The sequence below is a fragment of the Capricornis sumatraensis genome, chromosome 12, assembly GCF_032405125.1.
Source record: "Capricornis sumatraensis isolate serow.1 chromosome 12, serow.2, whole genome shotgun sequence".
Classification (NCBI taxonomy): domain Eukaryota; kingdom Metazoa; phylum Chordata; class Mammalia; order Artiodactyla; family Bovidae; genus Capricornis; species Capricornis sumatraensis.
The window spans coordinates 12,277,839-12,294,763 of record NC_091080.1 but is presented as its reverse complement, the minus strand read 5'-3'; the positions used below and the strand labels follow the sequence as shown (position 1 = coordinate 12,294,763).

Here is a 16,925-nt window from a genome sequence, read left to right as displayed (position 1 = left end):
GCAGAATTATTAGGTTGATGCAAAAGTAAGTGTGGTTTTGCATTGCTGAACTTTGTCATTTGATATTAGAATACATTCTTAAATAAATGTAGGTATACATCATTTTAATGTACATTTCTCACTCTATGTTTTTTGCTAATGACTAATATTATTTGCTATATAGGTTATATTTATTTTCAGTTCAGTTCAGTCACTCAGTCGTGTCCAACTCTTTGCAATTCCATGGACTGCAGCATGCCAGGCTTCCCTGACCATCACCAACTGCCGGAGCTTGCTCAAACTCATGTCCATCAAGTTGGTGATGCATCTAACCATCTCATCTCTGTTGTCCTCTTCTCCTCCTGCCTTCAATCTTTCCCAGCACCAGGGTCTTTTCAAATGAGTCAGCTCTTCACATCAGGTGGCCACAGTATTGGAGTTTCAGCTTCAGCATCAGTCCTTCCAATGAATACTCAGGACTGATTTCCTTTAGGATGGACTGGTTGGATCTCCTTGCAGTCCAAGGGACTCTCAAGAGTCTTCTCCAACATCACAGTTCAAAAGCATCAATTCTTCGGCGCTCAGCCTTCTTCACAGTCCAACTCTCACATCCATACATGACTACTGAAAAATCCATAGGTTTGAGTAGATGGAGCTTTGTTGGCAAAGTAATGTCTCTGCTTTTTAATATGCTGTCTAGCTTGGTCATAACTTTCCTTCCAAGGAGTAAGCATCTTTTAATTTTGTGGCTACAATCACCATCAGCAGTGATTTTGGAGCCCAGAAAAATAAAGTCAGCCACTGTTTCCACTGTTTCCCCATCTATTTGCCATGGAATGATGAGACCAGATGCCATGATCTTAGTTTTCTGAATGTTGAGCTTTAAGCCAACTTTTTTACTCTCTCTTTCACTTTCATCAAGAGGCTCTTTAGTTCTTCTTCACATATTTATTTTAGACTATGGATATTATATAACTTCCCTGGTGGCTCAGACGGTAAAGCATCTGTCTACAATGCGGGAGACCCAAGTTTGATCCCTGGGTCGGGAAAAGTAAATTCAGCAATTTTCTTATTCGATTTCAAAATGGGTCATAAAACAGCAGAGACAATTCACAACATCAACAACACATGTGGCCTAGAAATTACTAATGCATGTACATTGCAGGGGGCGTTCAAGAAGTTTTGCGAAGGAGATGATAGCCTTGACGATGAGGGGCAGAGCGGTCCGCCACTGGAGTTTGACAACAACCGAGAGCAATCACTGAGGTTGATCCTCTACAGTCACACAAGAAGTTGTCAAAGAACTCAGTGCTGACCAATGTCATTTGGCCTTTGAAGCCAATTGAGAGGTGAAAAAGCTTGTAAGTGGATTTCTCATGAGCTGACCAAATATCAAAACATAAAAAAATAAAACTGTTGTTCTGAAGTGTCACGTTCTCTTATTCTATGCAACAACAACAAAACATTTCTCAAGCAGATTGTGACATGCAACAAAAGGTGGATTTTATACGACAACCAGAGACAACCAGCTCAGTGGCTGGACTGAGAAGGAGCTCCAAAGCACTTCCCAAAGCCACATTTGACCAAGAAAAGGTCATGGTCACTGTTTGGTGGTCCGCTGCCCGTCTGATCCACTACAGCTTTCTGAATTCCAGGGAAACGATCATACCTGAGAAGTATGCTCAGCAAATCAAAAAGACACATTGAAAACTGCAACACCTGCAGCCAACACTGGCCGCCAGAGAGGGCCCAGTTCTCTCCCACGACAACGTGCGACAGCACGTGACACAGCCAACCAGCGCACCGGGTTGTGAGGTTCTGCCTCGTCCACTGTACTCACCTGACCCCTCTCGCCCATCGGCTACCTCTTCGCCAAGCATAGCAACAACTGTTTGCAGGGAAAACGCTTTCACAAGCAGCAGAAGCAGAAAATGCTTTCCAGGAGGTCACTGAATTCCAAAGCATGGATATTTTTTGCTAGGACTAGACACTTACTCTTTTTTGGCAAAAAATGTGTTGATTGTAATGGTTCCTATTTTGATTAATAGAGATGTGCTTGAGCCTAGTTATAATGATTTAAAATTCAGGATCCAAAACTGCTATTACTTTTGTACCAATCTAACAGTAAATGCTAAAAGATTATAAAATGTAATGGCTATATGATCCATGTAAATATAATATAACAACAAAAACAGTTGGAGATGTGGACAGCAAATGTAAAAGAAAAAACTTTTAAACACATTCACATATATTTTTTTCCTCTGCTGTCTCTCCACTGAAAAGGCCTACAAACCGTAATTAACCCACTAGCAATAAGTATCCTTGACAACCAGACTGTTCTTGAAGAATTATTTCCCACCAAAAGAAATGACCGATTCCAGGTCTGGTGTGGGAAAAGAGGGGAGTGCAGGTCATCTTATCTTACCAGATAGAAATAAAACTATGTAAAACAGCAGGGTCACTCCAAAATGACTAGAGGCCAGCTGGACAAGATCCCACTGGTTGAAGATAGGACAATTTGAGCTTCATTAATAATAATACTAAAAACAAAGGATCACCTTTTTTATAGGATGATAGGGAACCAATTCAGTTTCTTGAAAGCTGGCAAAAAAAATCAAGGATTTATCCTAAGTTTCCTATATCACACAGTAATCAGTATTTGAGAGAAAATGCCTCTTTATAAATATATTCCGACTAATAAATGAAATCAAAATTACAGAACCATAAACTGTATATGAAGTAACCTCTGATACAGAACATACTTCTACGATCCTACCAAAGGGATCAAACCTGAGTCTGATCTAGCCTCTGAACTAGCTGCCATTTTGCAGGAAATAAAAAGGAAAGAGAAACATTAATGTCACCACGAGGATGCAATCAGTAAAATCCAGACTGCCTTAGATAAAATAAAGGGATGGAAAGGAACTTGAATATTAAAACACTGTTAAAGATATTTCAAATATCAAAACATAAGCAACAACAAATGGTGTCTGGTAATACAATTTTCAGTGATAAAATTAAAGAAAATCAAGGAAGTAATTCCCATAAAAGTCAAGGTAGTGATTTAAGGATAAAAAAGCAAAGTTTGACAGGGTATATGATGGAGTTTCTAAGATGGTTGCCAAGGTTCTGTTTATTGATATTGTGATATTCTTATAAATCATTAAGCTACAAATTTATCAGTGTTTTCTATAACTGTTTTACTTTACAATAATAAGGTTTAGAAAATCAGAAACCCTAGTTTCTAGTCCTAGTTACTATTTGGAGGTTCTCACATACTTCATTTGCAAAATGTTGAAATCCTCTAAGATAATTTCAGACCTAATATAAGTAAAAGACCACCTGAGTAAATTAAAAAATCTCTACCATATGAAAGAGAATAACAAAACCATCCTTAACAAAAACAGCAAAATGATTTTTAACTGACTGATCAATGCAATACAGCTTTCCCAAAGGCTACCAAAAAAAAAAAAGACTAGTTTAACAGTAATTATATACTAGCAGTAGACAAAACCTTCCCTGGTGGCTCTAGTGGTAAAGAACCTGCCTGCCAATACAGGAGGCATAAGAGATGTGGATTCGACCCCTGGGTGAGGAAGATCCCCTGGAAGAGGAAATGGCAACCCACTCCAGTATTCCTGCCTGGAGAATCCCATGGACAGAGGAGCCTGGCAGTCTATAGACCAGGGGGTCGCAAAGAGTCAGACACAACTGAAGCAACTTAGCACACATGCATGCAGACAAAAAGATTGTCTAAATTTACTTTTGGACAATTTCATACCTCACAGAATCCCAAGGACAGAATACTGTACCAGTGAGGAAATGGTAGTGTATCAGGGAAGCACAAAATTGGGAAGGAATGCCTTCTGTACACAAGATGGTCAACCCACTACGGAGTTTTAAGCATGGATAGGGTTTACTCTCTTTAGGAGTAAGTAAGAACTGAAAGTATGTCTATTAAGTAATAATACAAACCAAAATTAAGAGGAGTTTAAATTTATTGCCACCACTGAAACTTGAAAACCAGATACACCCTCTCCCTCCTTGCTGGGCATCTTTTTCCAAAAAAAGACCAAGTTTTTCCATCTGTTATAGTAGATAACCTTCCCCTACTTTGATGATTTTCCACAACAGCCCAAGTGTCAGAGAATTTCTTTGTAGTTACAGCATGCCTTTGAACATTCATTTTCACTTATACACAGGCAAAATAGCCCACAACCCACAGCTGCTTAATAACAGCTTCATGAGTAAATGTTCACCATGCTCAGCCTTTCAATCCTATTAACTTCTAGTCTTTGGCTGAACTAAGGTTACATGAAGACACCTAGTGACAAGGTTCACCCTGTCCAGTCCAGTAGTTCTCACCCTTGACTGTACTCTGGAATCACCAGGAGAGCATTACTAAACACTGGTTCCCTAGGTCCCACCTGACTTGATTGAAAATGACAGAACCCAGACATCAAGATTTTTAAAGCTCCCCAGATGACTCTAATGGATATCAAGGTTGAGCACCACTACTCCTCAAATCAGAAGGCAGTGGCACCCCACTACCGTACTCTTGCCTGGAAAATCCCATGGATGGAGGAGCCTGGTGGGCTGTAGACAATGGGGTCACTAAAAGTCGGACATGACTGAGCGACTTCACTTTCACTTTTCACTTTCATGCATTGGAGAAGGAAATGGCAACCCACTCCAGTGTTGTTGCCTGGAGAATCCCAGGGACAGGGGAGCCTGGTGGGCTGCCGTCTATGGGGTCATACAGAGTCGGACACGACTGAAGTGACTTAGCAGCAGCAGCAGTAGCAGCTCCTCAAATAAAATTCTGTTCTATTCTTTATTATAGATTATTTGTTATTTCCACTGACATACTTTTCCCTCTCATTAACTGAAAAACAATCGTACATACACAGCATTTTTCTCAATTTTTCACTTATTCTTTAGAACTGTTCCTGCTTTCAGAAAGTCCATTCCATACAGATACCTGCTCTTCCCTTTCATCTACATCATTATCTCAGGCCTCTTCTTTCTGGCACTTGCAAAGTTTTCACTCCTTTTGCAGTTATCGGACATAAGATTAATTATATTCATAAAATCTAAAAAGTAATCACAAACACAGCAAAATATCATAGATCAAACAACAACTCAATAAGCAAGATGAAAACAATCTCAGATGACCTCTAATGGCACAACTGGTAAAAGCACCACTGACCCTGTCAGGCTCTAAAATTCTAGTCAATTTTACTAATAAATAACAGTGCTTCTGTATCCGATGAATCTTTTTTAAAGTGCTATAATAAAAGAAAAAAATGTCCTAACTAACAGTAAGATTTTTAAAAAACCAAAAATATACAATTCTAGTTTGAATCCAATATAATTTCTTCCTATTAAAAAAGAAAAGATCACCGTCACCTTCATATTCATCTCCTGCCTAAACAAAAACACAATACAGTAACAACAGAGAATACAGTATACCACTGGTGCTGCTCAGAACAACTCATAAGAAAGCTGGATGAATCTGAGCTGTTGGAAGATAATTCTAGTTGTACATAAATAAAACCTGCCCTATAAAGGCACAAATGAAAATGAAAATGCCAGATAGATTAGGAAATACTCTCAACAAGAAACTGGTCCATTGCTCTGAGGCTCTGAAATTTGCTCTCTTCAGCAACCAAGATCTGGAGACAAACAGGCAAAGTATCCCAAGAGCAGTGATGATAAGTGTCTAACACCAAGTACCAGCACACACTTAACCAAGCTTTTATGTTGCAGGGGTGCTTTGATCAAACTCCAAACCTGAAATGTAAGCCAGAAAAGTCCATGCTAACTCTACCAAGAATGTGTAACTAATTATGATTCATCTAAGTTTCTACATTTAAACAACAACAATGACAAAAAGTGAGGAAATAAAAGAGACAACAACTCGATTGATCTATATCTGACAATGTTTCCAAAATTAACATATGAAACTGAGCTCTAAAAAATAAAATGCATACTAAAAGGTATGAAAATACCCTCACTGATATTAAATATTAACAAATCAAGTCTAAGATTTTCTACCTAGAGAAAAAGCACACATACAAATGAGCATACAACTAATATTTCCTCAAAGTAGTTCTTTCCTGATCTGATCAAAATATGCCTAGAACGCTGATAATGCAGAAAACCACGTCCTCCAAGTTTGAGAATATCACATCCTACTGAGCTATAACAAGTGGTAATACCTTTCAAAAAGACTTTTGAACACTACATATACTCACCTATATACATACATACACACATATGAAAGTCTATAATCCTACATTTAAGAACTCAATGTACATTCAGTCATTTCATCACACTTTTTGAAAAAATTTTGTTAAGAGTATTCTATGTACCTTTTAAAATTATGTTCTTAATAGTTGCCATTTATATTTCTTACTAAAGAAGACTAAAGAAGAAATAATATTTAAGAAAGAATTCAAAGAGCAAAGTTAAATGCCATCCAAACTTCTCTAACAGAGGAACACTTGAAGCCACTTGATTCCACTCGACCTGATAACCTAGGAAAAAAAAAAACTAAAAACAAAGTCAAAGGAAGCTAGTAAACTTCCAGGCGCATTTATAAAAGAGGGTTTATGCTTCATTCCTTGGATAAAGAAATCAAATAGGAAAAATCAAGACACAAACAGGGAATGAAGAATGGACGCTTTCTTTAGGCACCTTAGCAGTGTGAGGTTGGGTCTTTTCATTTCATGAAGCCCACCTACAATGAGCTTGTTCCCTGTAGCAGGGACAGATTCCAAAGACACACAGATGGGAGGGCAGGAGAGGGAGGCCCGGGCTGGGGAGCCTGTAAAAACTTTTGATTCCAAGCTAGCACAATCCTCAGGGACTAGAAGTATACATTTTGAAGAAAGATTTTTAAAGCATTATATCTACAACCAAAAAAGACTATATGCTGACAGCTGTCTGGTTGTAGTCTGTATAGAAGCGAACTTGCCTGGACAGTGTTGTCATCTCAGTATATAAAAATAAATTAGGGAAAAAGAAAAAGATGATGAATGGTCCTTCTTAGAGACACAGTGGTTCTTAAAGACATAATAAAGGTGTTTCACTATATAGGGTAAAACACAATGTCCTTCCAAACTCTTCAAATGTCTCTCCCTCTCTCCCCCGAAACCCCATGTCCCCAGGGCACCAGACGCCCCTCTGCCCTGTCCCTTCTCTCCGGATCCCCTCGATTCCTGCCTCATCCCCACACCAGACACCCCTCTGCCCCAGCCCTTTTCTCCTGCTGCTGCTGCTACTAAGTCACTTCAGTCGTGTCCTACTCTGTGCGACCCCATAGACGGCACCCCACCAGGCTTCCCCGTCCCTGGGATCCTCCAGACAAAAACACTGGAGTACAGTGTTGCCATTTCCTTCTCCAGTGCATGAAGGTGAAAAGTGAAAGTGAAGTTGCTCAGTCGTGTCCAACTCTTAGCGACCCCATGGACTGCAGCCCACCAGGCTCCTCCACCCATGGGATTTTCCAGGCAAGAGTACTGGAGTGGGGTGCCACTGCCTTCTCCGCAAATTACCCTGAAAAAGCCTAAAAGTGGAACAGCAAGTTCTTTCTTCTCAACAGATGGGAAAGAGATTTTTACTAATCCGCTGCAACAGGCTGGGCTTCCCCAGCGGCTCAGCACTAAGAAATCCATCTGCAACACAGAAGACAAACAAACAGGAGATGCCAGTTTGATCCCCAGGTCAGGAAGACTCCATGGAGTAGGAAATGGCAAGTGATGTGAGCTCAGTCGTGTCCAACACGTTTTTTTAATATAAATTTATTTATTTTAATTACTCTTTGAGACTGATGGACTGTAGCCCGTCAGGCTCCTCTGTCCATGGAATTTTCCAGGCAAGAGTACTGGAATGGGTTGCCATTTCCTACGCCAGGGGATCTTCCTGACCCAGGGATTGAACCCACATCTCTTCCATCTCCTGTATTGGCAGGCGGACTCTCTACCACTAGTGCCACTGTCTTTTTGAAAGAAGTGTTCTCCAGTAATTCCCAGATCGTGCTAGTGGTAAAGAACTTTCCTGCCAATGAGGGAGACATAAGAGATATGGGTTCAATCCCTGGGTCGGGAAGATCCCTTGGAAGATATGGCAACCCTCTCCAGTATTCTTGCTTGGAGAATCCTATGGACAGAGGAGCCTAGAGGGCTACAGTCCATAGTGTCACAAAGAGTCGGACATGACTGAAGCGACTAAGGATACATGCGTGCATTCTCCAATAAACTTGCTACTAAGCATCTAAGGAAAGTTATTTACCAAGAAATGGCCACCAAGCCTTGCAGTGACTCCAAAGATCTTTTAGATTCTTCTTTGGATAGAAAGGAGATCAGTCCTGGGTGTTCTTTGGAAGGAATGATGCTACAGCTGAAACTACAGTACTTTGGCCAGCTCATGTGAAGAGTTGACTCATTGGAAAAGACTCTGATGCTGGGAGGGATTGGGAGCAGGAGGAGAAGGGGACAACAGAGGATGAGATGGCTGGATGGCATCACCAACTCGATGGACGTGAGTCTGAGTCAACTCCAGGAGATGATGATGGACAGGGAGGCCTGGAGTGCTGCGATTCATGGGGTCGCAGAGTCGGACACGACTAAGCAAATGAACTGAACTGAACTGACTTGGATAGAAAGAGAAATTTCCAGAGGAAATTAAAGAGATAGCCCACATACACAAAAGGACACCTGGATGGCCTACAGGATGTTTACAGCAGCAAAGCAAAACCCAGCTCCAGGCAGCTTAAATAAGAACAGACACCACCTCACATCACAGCAGAGTCTGGCACAGGCCTGCACCGAGCCAGAGCAGCAGCTCCATGGCATCACTTGCTGAGCACCGCGCACCTGCCCAACCATGACCAGCAGCAGGGAAGGCAGCCTGCCCGCTCTGGTCCAGGGAGAGCATTCTTAGAAGCCCCGCCAGACCCACCATTAGACTGCACGGGCCAAAAGGCCCTAGGAAGTGAGAAACATGAGAGTATGGTATTTTTAGCTTCTAAATATGATATTTCCTTGGTACATTTTAATAATATTTCCTAACTGAAGAAATTCAGTTGTAGTATTCAGCCACTTAAACTGAAACTTGTAAGATCTTAAAAACAATCTAGTTTGATTGATGGCTTTTTTAGTGTTTTTCCCCCCTATTTTAAAGTCAAGCTGATCTACTTCAGGGCTAATTTAAGGGTTAACATTGCTAAAGCATTATCAAATCATCAACAGTAGGCATCAATATACTATCTTCCAAAAGAGAATATTAACACTTACCCACGAAAGAGAATCTCAAAGCAAATTCTAAGGCTAAAATGGTAACATCTGACACAAACTTCCCACATTCTCCCTAGAACAACCTATCTATGATCATTGCCTTTCTCAGAGAAATTTTTTCAGGACTCATTAACCTAAATATACTGGCATAACAAAGTCCACATCCTAGAGTTAATGAATGTGTTTTTACTTCCATAGCAAAAGTAGATGACTGGTCAGCTTGAACTCTCTACAATGTTAACCATTTGCCAAATTATTCAGAACCCTTCTAGGAGAGTCATGACCCTTCACACACCAACTAAAAGCTTTAATTATACTTCAGACAGTTAATCTATTTCAATTCTGATAATCTAATTATCTAATTCTGGTAAATAAATTCCAACCGGAGTCCAAAATAATTAGGGGATTAAAGTTTAAAATCAGTGAATGTGAACTGAAACAGATCCACTGTGTAGAAGTTCAAAATATTCTGTTCTATTAAAAAGTTTATCTGAAATTCCAGAATTAAACTCACTACTATGCCAAGGTTTTCTAAACCAGTTCTAACTAATGTATTATCTCCTGTAATTATATTAAGTGGATTCATGCTTGTTGGATTTAAAATTCTCTAACAGGAGACTCTGCCCCAATGACTCTATAGAAACCAGTTACACCATCCCCACTCCCCCTGCTTTCCCCCCACATCACATTTCACCTCTCATGACACGCTTCTGTGTTTCTGTCACATGTGTCCCATGTTGCTCCACACAACACAATGACACACTATTCTGGTGCTTAATCACTAGGGCTTTAAGTAGTGCCTTACATACAGACACTTAATAAACATGATTAGTGAATGTCTTTTAAATGCAGACTAATAGGAAACTTGTATTTCACTAAGGTACATTTACTTGTATTTTTAATTGTGTTTTGTAGTATAATGATTTCAACAGTAAGAATAATAAATCACAAAGAAAAATAAAAAGTAAACAACTGCTACTACAACCTCTGCTGCCACAAGAGGCAACCACCAGTTAAAAATCTGTTATGTTCTAATCACAGTTAATTCTAACAACAAGCCTATGGTGAAGTTAGGATTATCTCCATCTTATGTAGAAGGAGACCGAGGATCAGAAAAACAAAATTAGATGTCCAAGATCAAACAGAAGATAAATAGTCAGTCTAAAACACAGTCAGTCTAAAGCCCCACTGCTAATCTGTGACGGCTGAGTATCATCACGGAACAAAAGCAGTGCACATCTCAGTGGCAGGATGAAGGGCCCATCTACAGAAAGAGAGCTGGGAAAAACACAGTACTCAGTGAATTCCACATCTGAACATCAGGCTGCCAAAAAACGAGACATGCTTAAAAATTAAACATCACTTGAGTCTTTCTTCCAAAAGAAATACCTGAGTCACTGACTGGCCTAAGTAGATAAATGGAGCCACAGTATAAATAACTCATAGTCTTGTAAACTGGCCTTAGGTTAAAGTATCCTGTGAAAACAACAGTGTGTTTAGTTATTTTTCTCCAGTCCAGTTCTATTTTATGTTCAGCCAAAAGCATTCTCTATTGTCTTTTTACTGAGCCTTGCTTCCTCATTAGCTTCCACTGTATACTTTTCATCCAATCCATTCAGTCACAGTTCTATGACTGGTCAAGCTCATTTGTTGTCCCATGAAATAAATTCTATGTGCCAGTCATGTTTCTCAGACATTTAGTCATTACTTCCACCCACATACTTCATGTTTCCCTAGAAAAGCAGCAGCCATGTGGAGATGTAATGCTCCTCTCAGTGTCTACATTTACAATTTGTTACAAGCTAATTTTATCCACAGGGAAACTCACATTAAACATATGCCTCTAAGCCACGATTATGCATTCTGAGATAGGTAGTTAGAGTCAAATCAGTCTCACTTTTCTAAAATACAAATATTATCCTAATTTATAAGTGACATGAGAAATCAATACCCAACTTAATTCACTAACAAGGAGAGATGACCTAAAGTGAGCAGACCAAGCAACCACAGTGTTTCTTAACACTGTGAATGGCTAAAAAATAAAAGTTTAAAAGCTGTAAGGTAAGAAATACTTATGAATTAAACAAACTCACTATAATACTTGTACCTTTAATTATACATTCAAAAGCTCTCTGATTACAGTTGCCCACAAACTTAGGTGCTCCATTAGACACATGTATTGTTCGCTGTACTACGACATGTTTCAGCAGTATTTCTCAACTCGACAGCTTTACTTACTGTCTTGGAAGCAGTATTAATGTACTGCATCACCATTTCTTTTTTGATACTTAAGTCCTTTTCCCGCAATGGTGCCTTTTTATCTTCATTTAAATTCATATCTTCCTGGAAAACACAATTAAAAAGCCTTGTTTTAGAATCTAAGTAGAGCAGCAATTCTACATACACAATGAACAGAAAATCAATAATTTGTGACTAAAGCAGCAGTAATTGTTTTGGAATGATTTCCATGTAGCTCTGCCTGGAGGAAAAAAGAAAGAAAGAAATTTAACAATACAGAGAAGAGTATTCTAGATCATTTGAGCAGGTAAAATACTTACCAGAAAAACTTTTAAATTTCACAACAGGCTAGTAAAATGACACTGACATCATCATAGATAATTAGACAGCTGAAGATTTCTGCCTTCCATAAATATATTAGGAGTCACAATTTATATATATTTGTGAAATATTATATAAAAATATATAAGCTTTTTTTTACAACAGTTGCACCGAAAGCCATCTTGCACCATTCTGAAAGCACTGTTTCACATGTCATAAAAAGTAAAAAGTAAATAAGCCAATCCCTTTCCAGATTCTGATAAGCTGCAAGCATATACCAAATACCTAATACTGATCCCAACAAAAGGCAAAGTATTCTACAGTTTGAATTGTCACTTCTTTACCCAGCAAAGAAATGAAGTGTTAAGTGCTCAGTTGTGTCTAACTCTGCAACCCCATGGACTGTAGCCTACCAGGCTCCTCTGTCCATGGAATTCTCCAAGAAAGAATACTGCAGTGGGTTGCCATTCCCTTCTCCAAAGGATCTTCCCGACTCAGGGATCAAACCCAGGTCTCCCACATTGCTGGCAGATTATTTATTTACTATTTGAGCTATCCAGGAAACCTATCCCTATCAAAAACATCCATTAATTAATTTTGAATATTCTAAATCACATAAAAGTTGCTCTCATGAATAGAGGTACCACCTAAAAACCTTACATTTCTTAACAGCACCATTCAAAATAAGGGTTTATGTAACCTAGATCCAGCTATAGGTCTAACTGTGACTAAAAAATACAAGTCAAGAATATCCAGATAAAGATATGTAATGCAACCAGAATCTATCAATTAAGCTGCTTAAGAAAAAGGTTATTCTGACAAAGGAAGGGAGGCTGAGGTAAAGAGAAAAGTGGCTGAAGGAGAGAGCAGTTCAAATGGACTTCCTTCTGATCTTAGCCTTGGGTCATTTGTGTGCAATGCTAAGACATCTAAATGTATATAAACTCCATATCCACTTAGAACTGGACCCATAAAAATCAGGGCTTTGGATCACCTACGGAGGCTGAAAGCTAAATTTTTTTCTAAGCTTTATAAGGGTGCTACAATTCAGACGCTACAGTTTATGCCTTTAGCTGACTCAGGTTTTGGCTACCAAAACTTTGAAGCACTTAAAAGTCAAAATTCCCTTCATTTCACCTTGATATAAAATTTAAGATCTTAGAAGTTGTTGCATTTGAAATTCCAATAAAAGGCAGTAATTAGTAATGTCACTCTTGGCTGTTCAGGTTAGAAACATCCTATTATGTGAATAATTATTTATTTTCTTTTTTCCTCTCTAAGCCAGTGATTTTCAACAGGCCTTAACACTACTTAGGAAGCATTTTGGAAATGTCTCAGGGCGTTTCAGTTGTCATGGTGACTGAGGTGATGCTACCAGCATTTACAAGGGAAAGGTATGCTAGACATTCTGCAACACATGGACTAGTCCTGCACAGGAATTATCCTGCATCCCACTGAGAGATGCACAGAGAGACAGGGAAAATCACAATTATCTAAGCCGAGACTCTAATTCAGGCTTCTCTGGAGGCTCAGACGGTAAAGCATCTGCCTACAATGCAGGAGACCGGGGTTCGATCCCTGGGTTGGGAAGATCCTCTGGAGAAGGAAATGGCAACCCACTCCAGTACTCTTGCCTGGAATAGACAAACAATGGAATTAATAGGCAAGTTGTTACATATTTAATACTTCATATTATGTATCTTTAATATATATTGCATTTTCCAAAAATCCAACTACTGTGTAAATTATAGTTCCAGTTTTCGTTTTAAGCTGCACCATCATTTGTGCTTCATTTCTGAAATTCAGATATCCCAGAACAATACTGCTTGTGGTATCTGAATCAACAGAACAGAACAATACCTATATCAACCTACATGGTAGCTGTTGTATTCACAGTGGCATGAGGCAAAGATTCCAGGATGTGACTTTATTGTACCTTTTTGAGTAGTCTATGGCCAATTGTTTATATTACTCCTCGGTGGCTCAGCTACTAAAGAACCCTCTTACTCATGCAGGATACACAGGAGACGCAGGTTTGATACCCTGGTCAGGAAGCTCCCCTGGAGAAGGAAACAGCAACCCGCCGTTCCAATACTCCATGGAAAATTCCATGGACAGAGGAGCCTGGTAGGCTACAGTTCATGGGGATCACAGAGTTGGGACACAATTGAACACACACACACATACTGTTTTATTACATAGTACAGTAGGTAATAAATTGATTTTTTAATTATGAGTAAAGACAGCTTATATGATCTATTTTAAAAATTTAAGGAAAAGTAGCGAGGAAGTAAAGGAACAATTGTTATAAAAGGTGGGAGTGGGTACATAAGAACATGTGCTTTAAATGATTCACTATGTTTTTTAGTTTCCATCTCATGGCCAAACATGATCCAGCCTCTTTAACCTGCAAATTAAAATACTTAATAGATACAGAAAATTAAAAAACAGAAAGCCCATTACTGTGACTGAAATCAAAACAAAATTGTAAGACAGAGACATGTAAGAAAGAAAAGGCTACTGCTTTCTTTCGTGAAATGCCTTTTCAAGGTGACATGAGCTTATACACAAAAATTGTATATACGGACTTAAAGGAAGAAACCCAGAAGTGCCATAAATAAATTAAATTATATATACATTAAAAAGCAGCTGCATCTGGATTCTCACTTGAGCCTGCAATGCAGTGGATAGTAGTAGTCCCTAGATGGAGAGACAAGCTTGACACCACCCAAGTCAGTCAGCCACAGTCTGCAGGAACACAGCTCCCTGAAGCCACAGCTCTGGATTAAGACGGCAGCTGTGAGCCACCAGGAGTCAACATGCACACCCACGTGTGCCTGTACCAGCCATGCTAAGGGGGTCTTAGAGGGGCAGCAACCGTGTCCAGGACACGATTTGAGTACAACATACTTGGTATTATAACAAGCTTACTTTCTAAGCAGAACTGAATAATACTGAGGCCTTCATGTATGGCTGACACAAGCAACATAAACTTCTGCATGTTTACCAATTCTTCCATTCAAACATAGGTCAATACGTCTATATATTGTATGGACACAGAAGGACACCGTAGTTATGGATTTTATAAAAGCCCTAAAAAACAGTTTATTTTCATATATGCAAACATTGATATATAATTCATTATATACCTATAATAAATAAAATAATGAACAAATGATGTACAATGTCTGAGGAATACTTTGAATGAGTATTCAAATGGATATAAGATAAATATCTATTTCCTTAATTGGAAAAACCTTATCAGTTGGCTATTTAACAGAATATACCTCATTCAAAAATATTTTTTGAGCAGTCATCATCAAAACTTCAGTTTTGACCAGTCTAAAGAGTAATTATTAGTTTTGTTGCTAAAGCTCTATTAATGCCTTAGTAACATACATTATAAATTAGCACTACCTTCATATACATGTTTAAATACAATCTTTTGCCTGGGGAAATGGGGAGTTGCAGCACCAAAAAGTAATTTTCCTCTAGTTAATTACTTTCTAATTAAAAACTACACCTAAATTGAATCGCTGTGCTATTTCACTATGTGAGTCTGACTAGCACTAGGGACAGATTTCAAAAATACAGGGAAAAAATACTGAAGGAAAAAATATTGAGGGGCATGATACAAAATAAGCAGGATTGTTGGAAAGTGTCAAGATCATCAGAGATGAAGAAGTACCACTGATGAGGAGATGAAAAAGACACGGCAAACCAAACACAAGATGGGATGCTGGGCTGGCTCTCAGAAAAGGAAAAGCACTTCAGTGGGAAAACTGCCAACATCTGAATCAAGTCTGTGGTTTAGTAAGAACCAATGATGGTTGGTTAGAAACTAACCAATGATGGTTGGTTAGAAACTAATTAATTAGAAACTAATTAACTTCTTAGTATTAATAATTGCACTAAAGTTATATAAGACGTTGGCATTCGAGGAAGTTGGGTGAAGGGTATAAAAGAATCCTCCATACCATTTTTGCAACTCTTCTAAGATTATTTCAAAATAAAGTTCTTAAAAACTAAATTAAAATACTCATAAAAATTCTGCTATATAAAATAACTTGAAAAGAACAAGAAAAATGGAACATCCCACGTTTTTTTTTAAATACAGTAATTTGGGGGGAATTCCCTGGCAACCCAGGGGTTAGGACTGTGCACTCTCACTGCCAAGGGCTGGGGTTCAACACCTGGTCAGGGAACTAAGATCCCACAAGCTGCACAGTAAGGCTAAAAACAAACAAAAAATATATATAGCAATTTTTTTTTAAAGTCCATTAAATAAAAGGAGTATATTTGTAGTGTATTTGGTTACAGTAAATACACACAAACTTGATAGAGGAGAGGGGTGTAAAGAAACAACTATTGACAAATCTGAATCAGACACACGTTAACAGAAGTCCATTAGAAGCCTAAAGGTCAGGTATCTTTTGGAACTTTCCAAAACACAAAGTTCAAGTTGTTCACATGTCCTCCCATACCCATTCCAAAGGTGTTCTATGAACCACCCTTCTAACTCACTCTCCTAGCATCCCTTGCTACATCTTTTCACAAGGACCATGTTTCTAATCTCAAACAATGGTTAAATTCAAGCCAGGCACTGTGCTACAACACTCAGAAGCACTATTTGTTTAATACTCAGTAATAACCCTTTGGGTTATGTACTGTCTCTTCTTTACTGATTAGAGAAGTGAGACGGAAGGAAGTTCTGTAAGGTGACCGTAAGCCTTGCAGCACAGCTTTGTGCCTCCATTCTTATCTCCATATTATGTATCTCTACTATCTGCAGCCCTCTTCCTTTGGGGCTAAGGCCATCTCACACCCTTGGGAGCGGATTCCCCCTACTGCCCATGCTGTGACACCCCTCCTGGCTTCCCCACAACCAGCAACGCTCATTTCCACTTTCCTCACCCGTGGTCTTCACGACCACACCGGGACCTTTTATCTAAAAATGGTCCTACCTCGAGTACCACCATCATCTCCAAGATCCTCCTCTCTGATCACAATCTTCCATCTTTTCACTTCTCCCATTTCCAAGCCACCTATTTCTCGACCTCAGCGAAACCTCAATGTTAATACCCACTC

The 16,925-nt window shown here is 39.0% G+C and overlaps 1 protein-coding gene across 4 annotated transcripts in view; it reads right to left on the bottom strand.

The window, feature by feature from the left end:
* DIAPH3 (diaphanous related formin 3) overlaps positions 1–16,925 on the bottom strand; it is a 563,626-nt gene that overhangs the window by 474,764 nt on the left and 71,937 nt on the right. For 3 of the 4 annotated variants that reach the window (XM_068984294.1, XM_068984295.1, XM_068984297.1), the window contains one exon: positions 11,517–11,621. The exons of the other annotated variant lie outside the window; for it this stretch is intronic. In XM_068984294.1, coding sequence (XP_068840395.1) covers positions 11,517–11,621 — 105 coding nt within the window. The remainder of the gene's footprint in view (positions 1–11,516; positions 11,622–16,925) is intronic. 4 annotated transcript variants of the gene reach the window in all.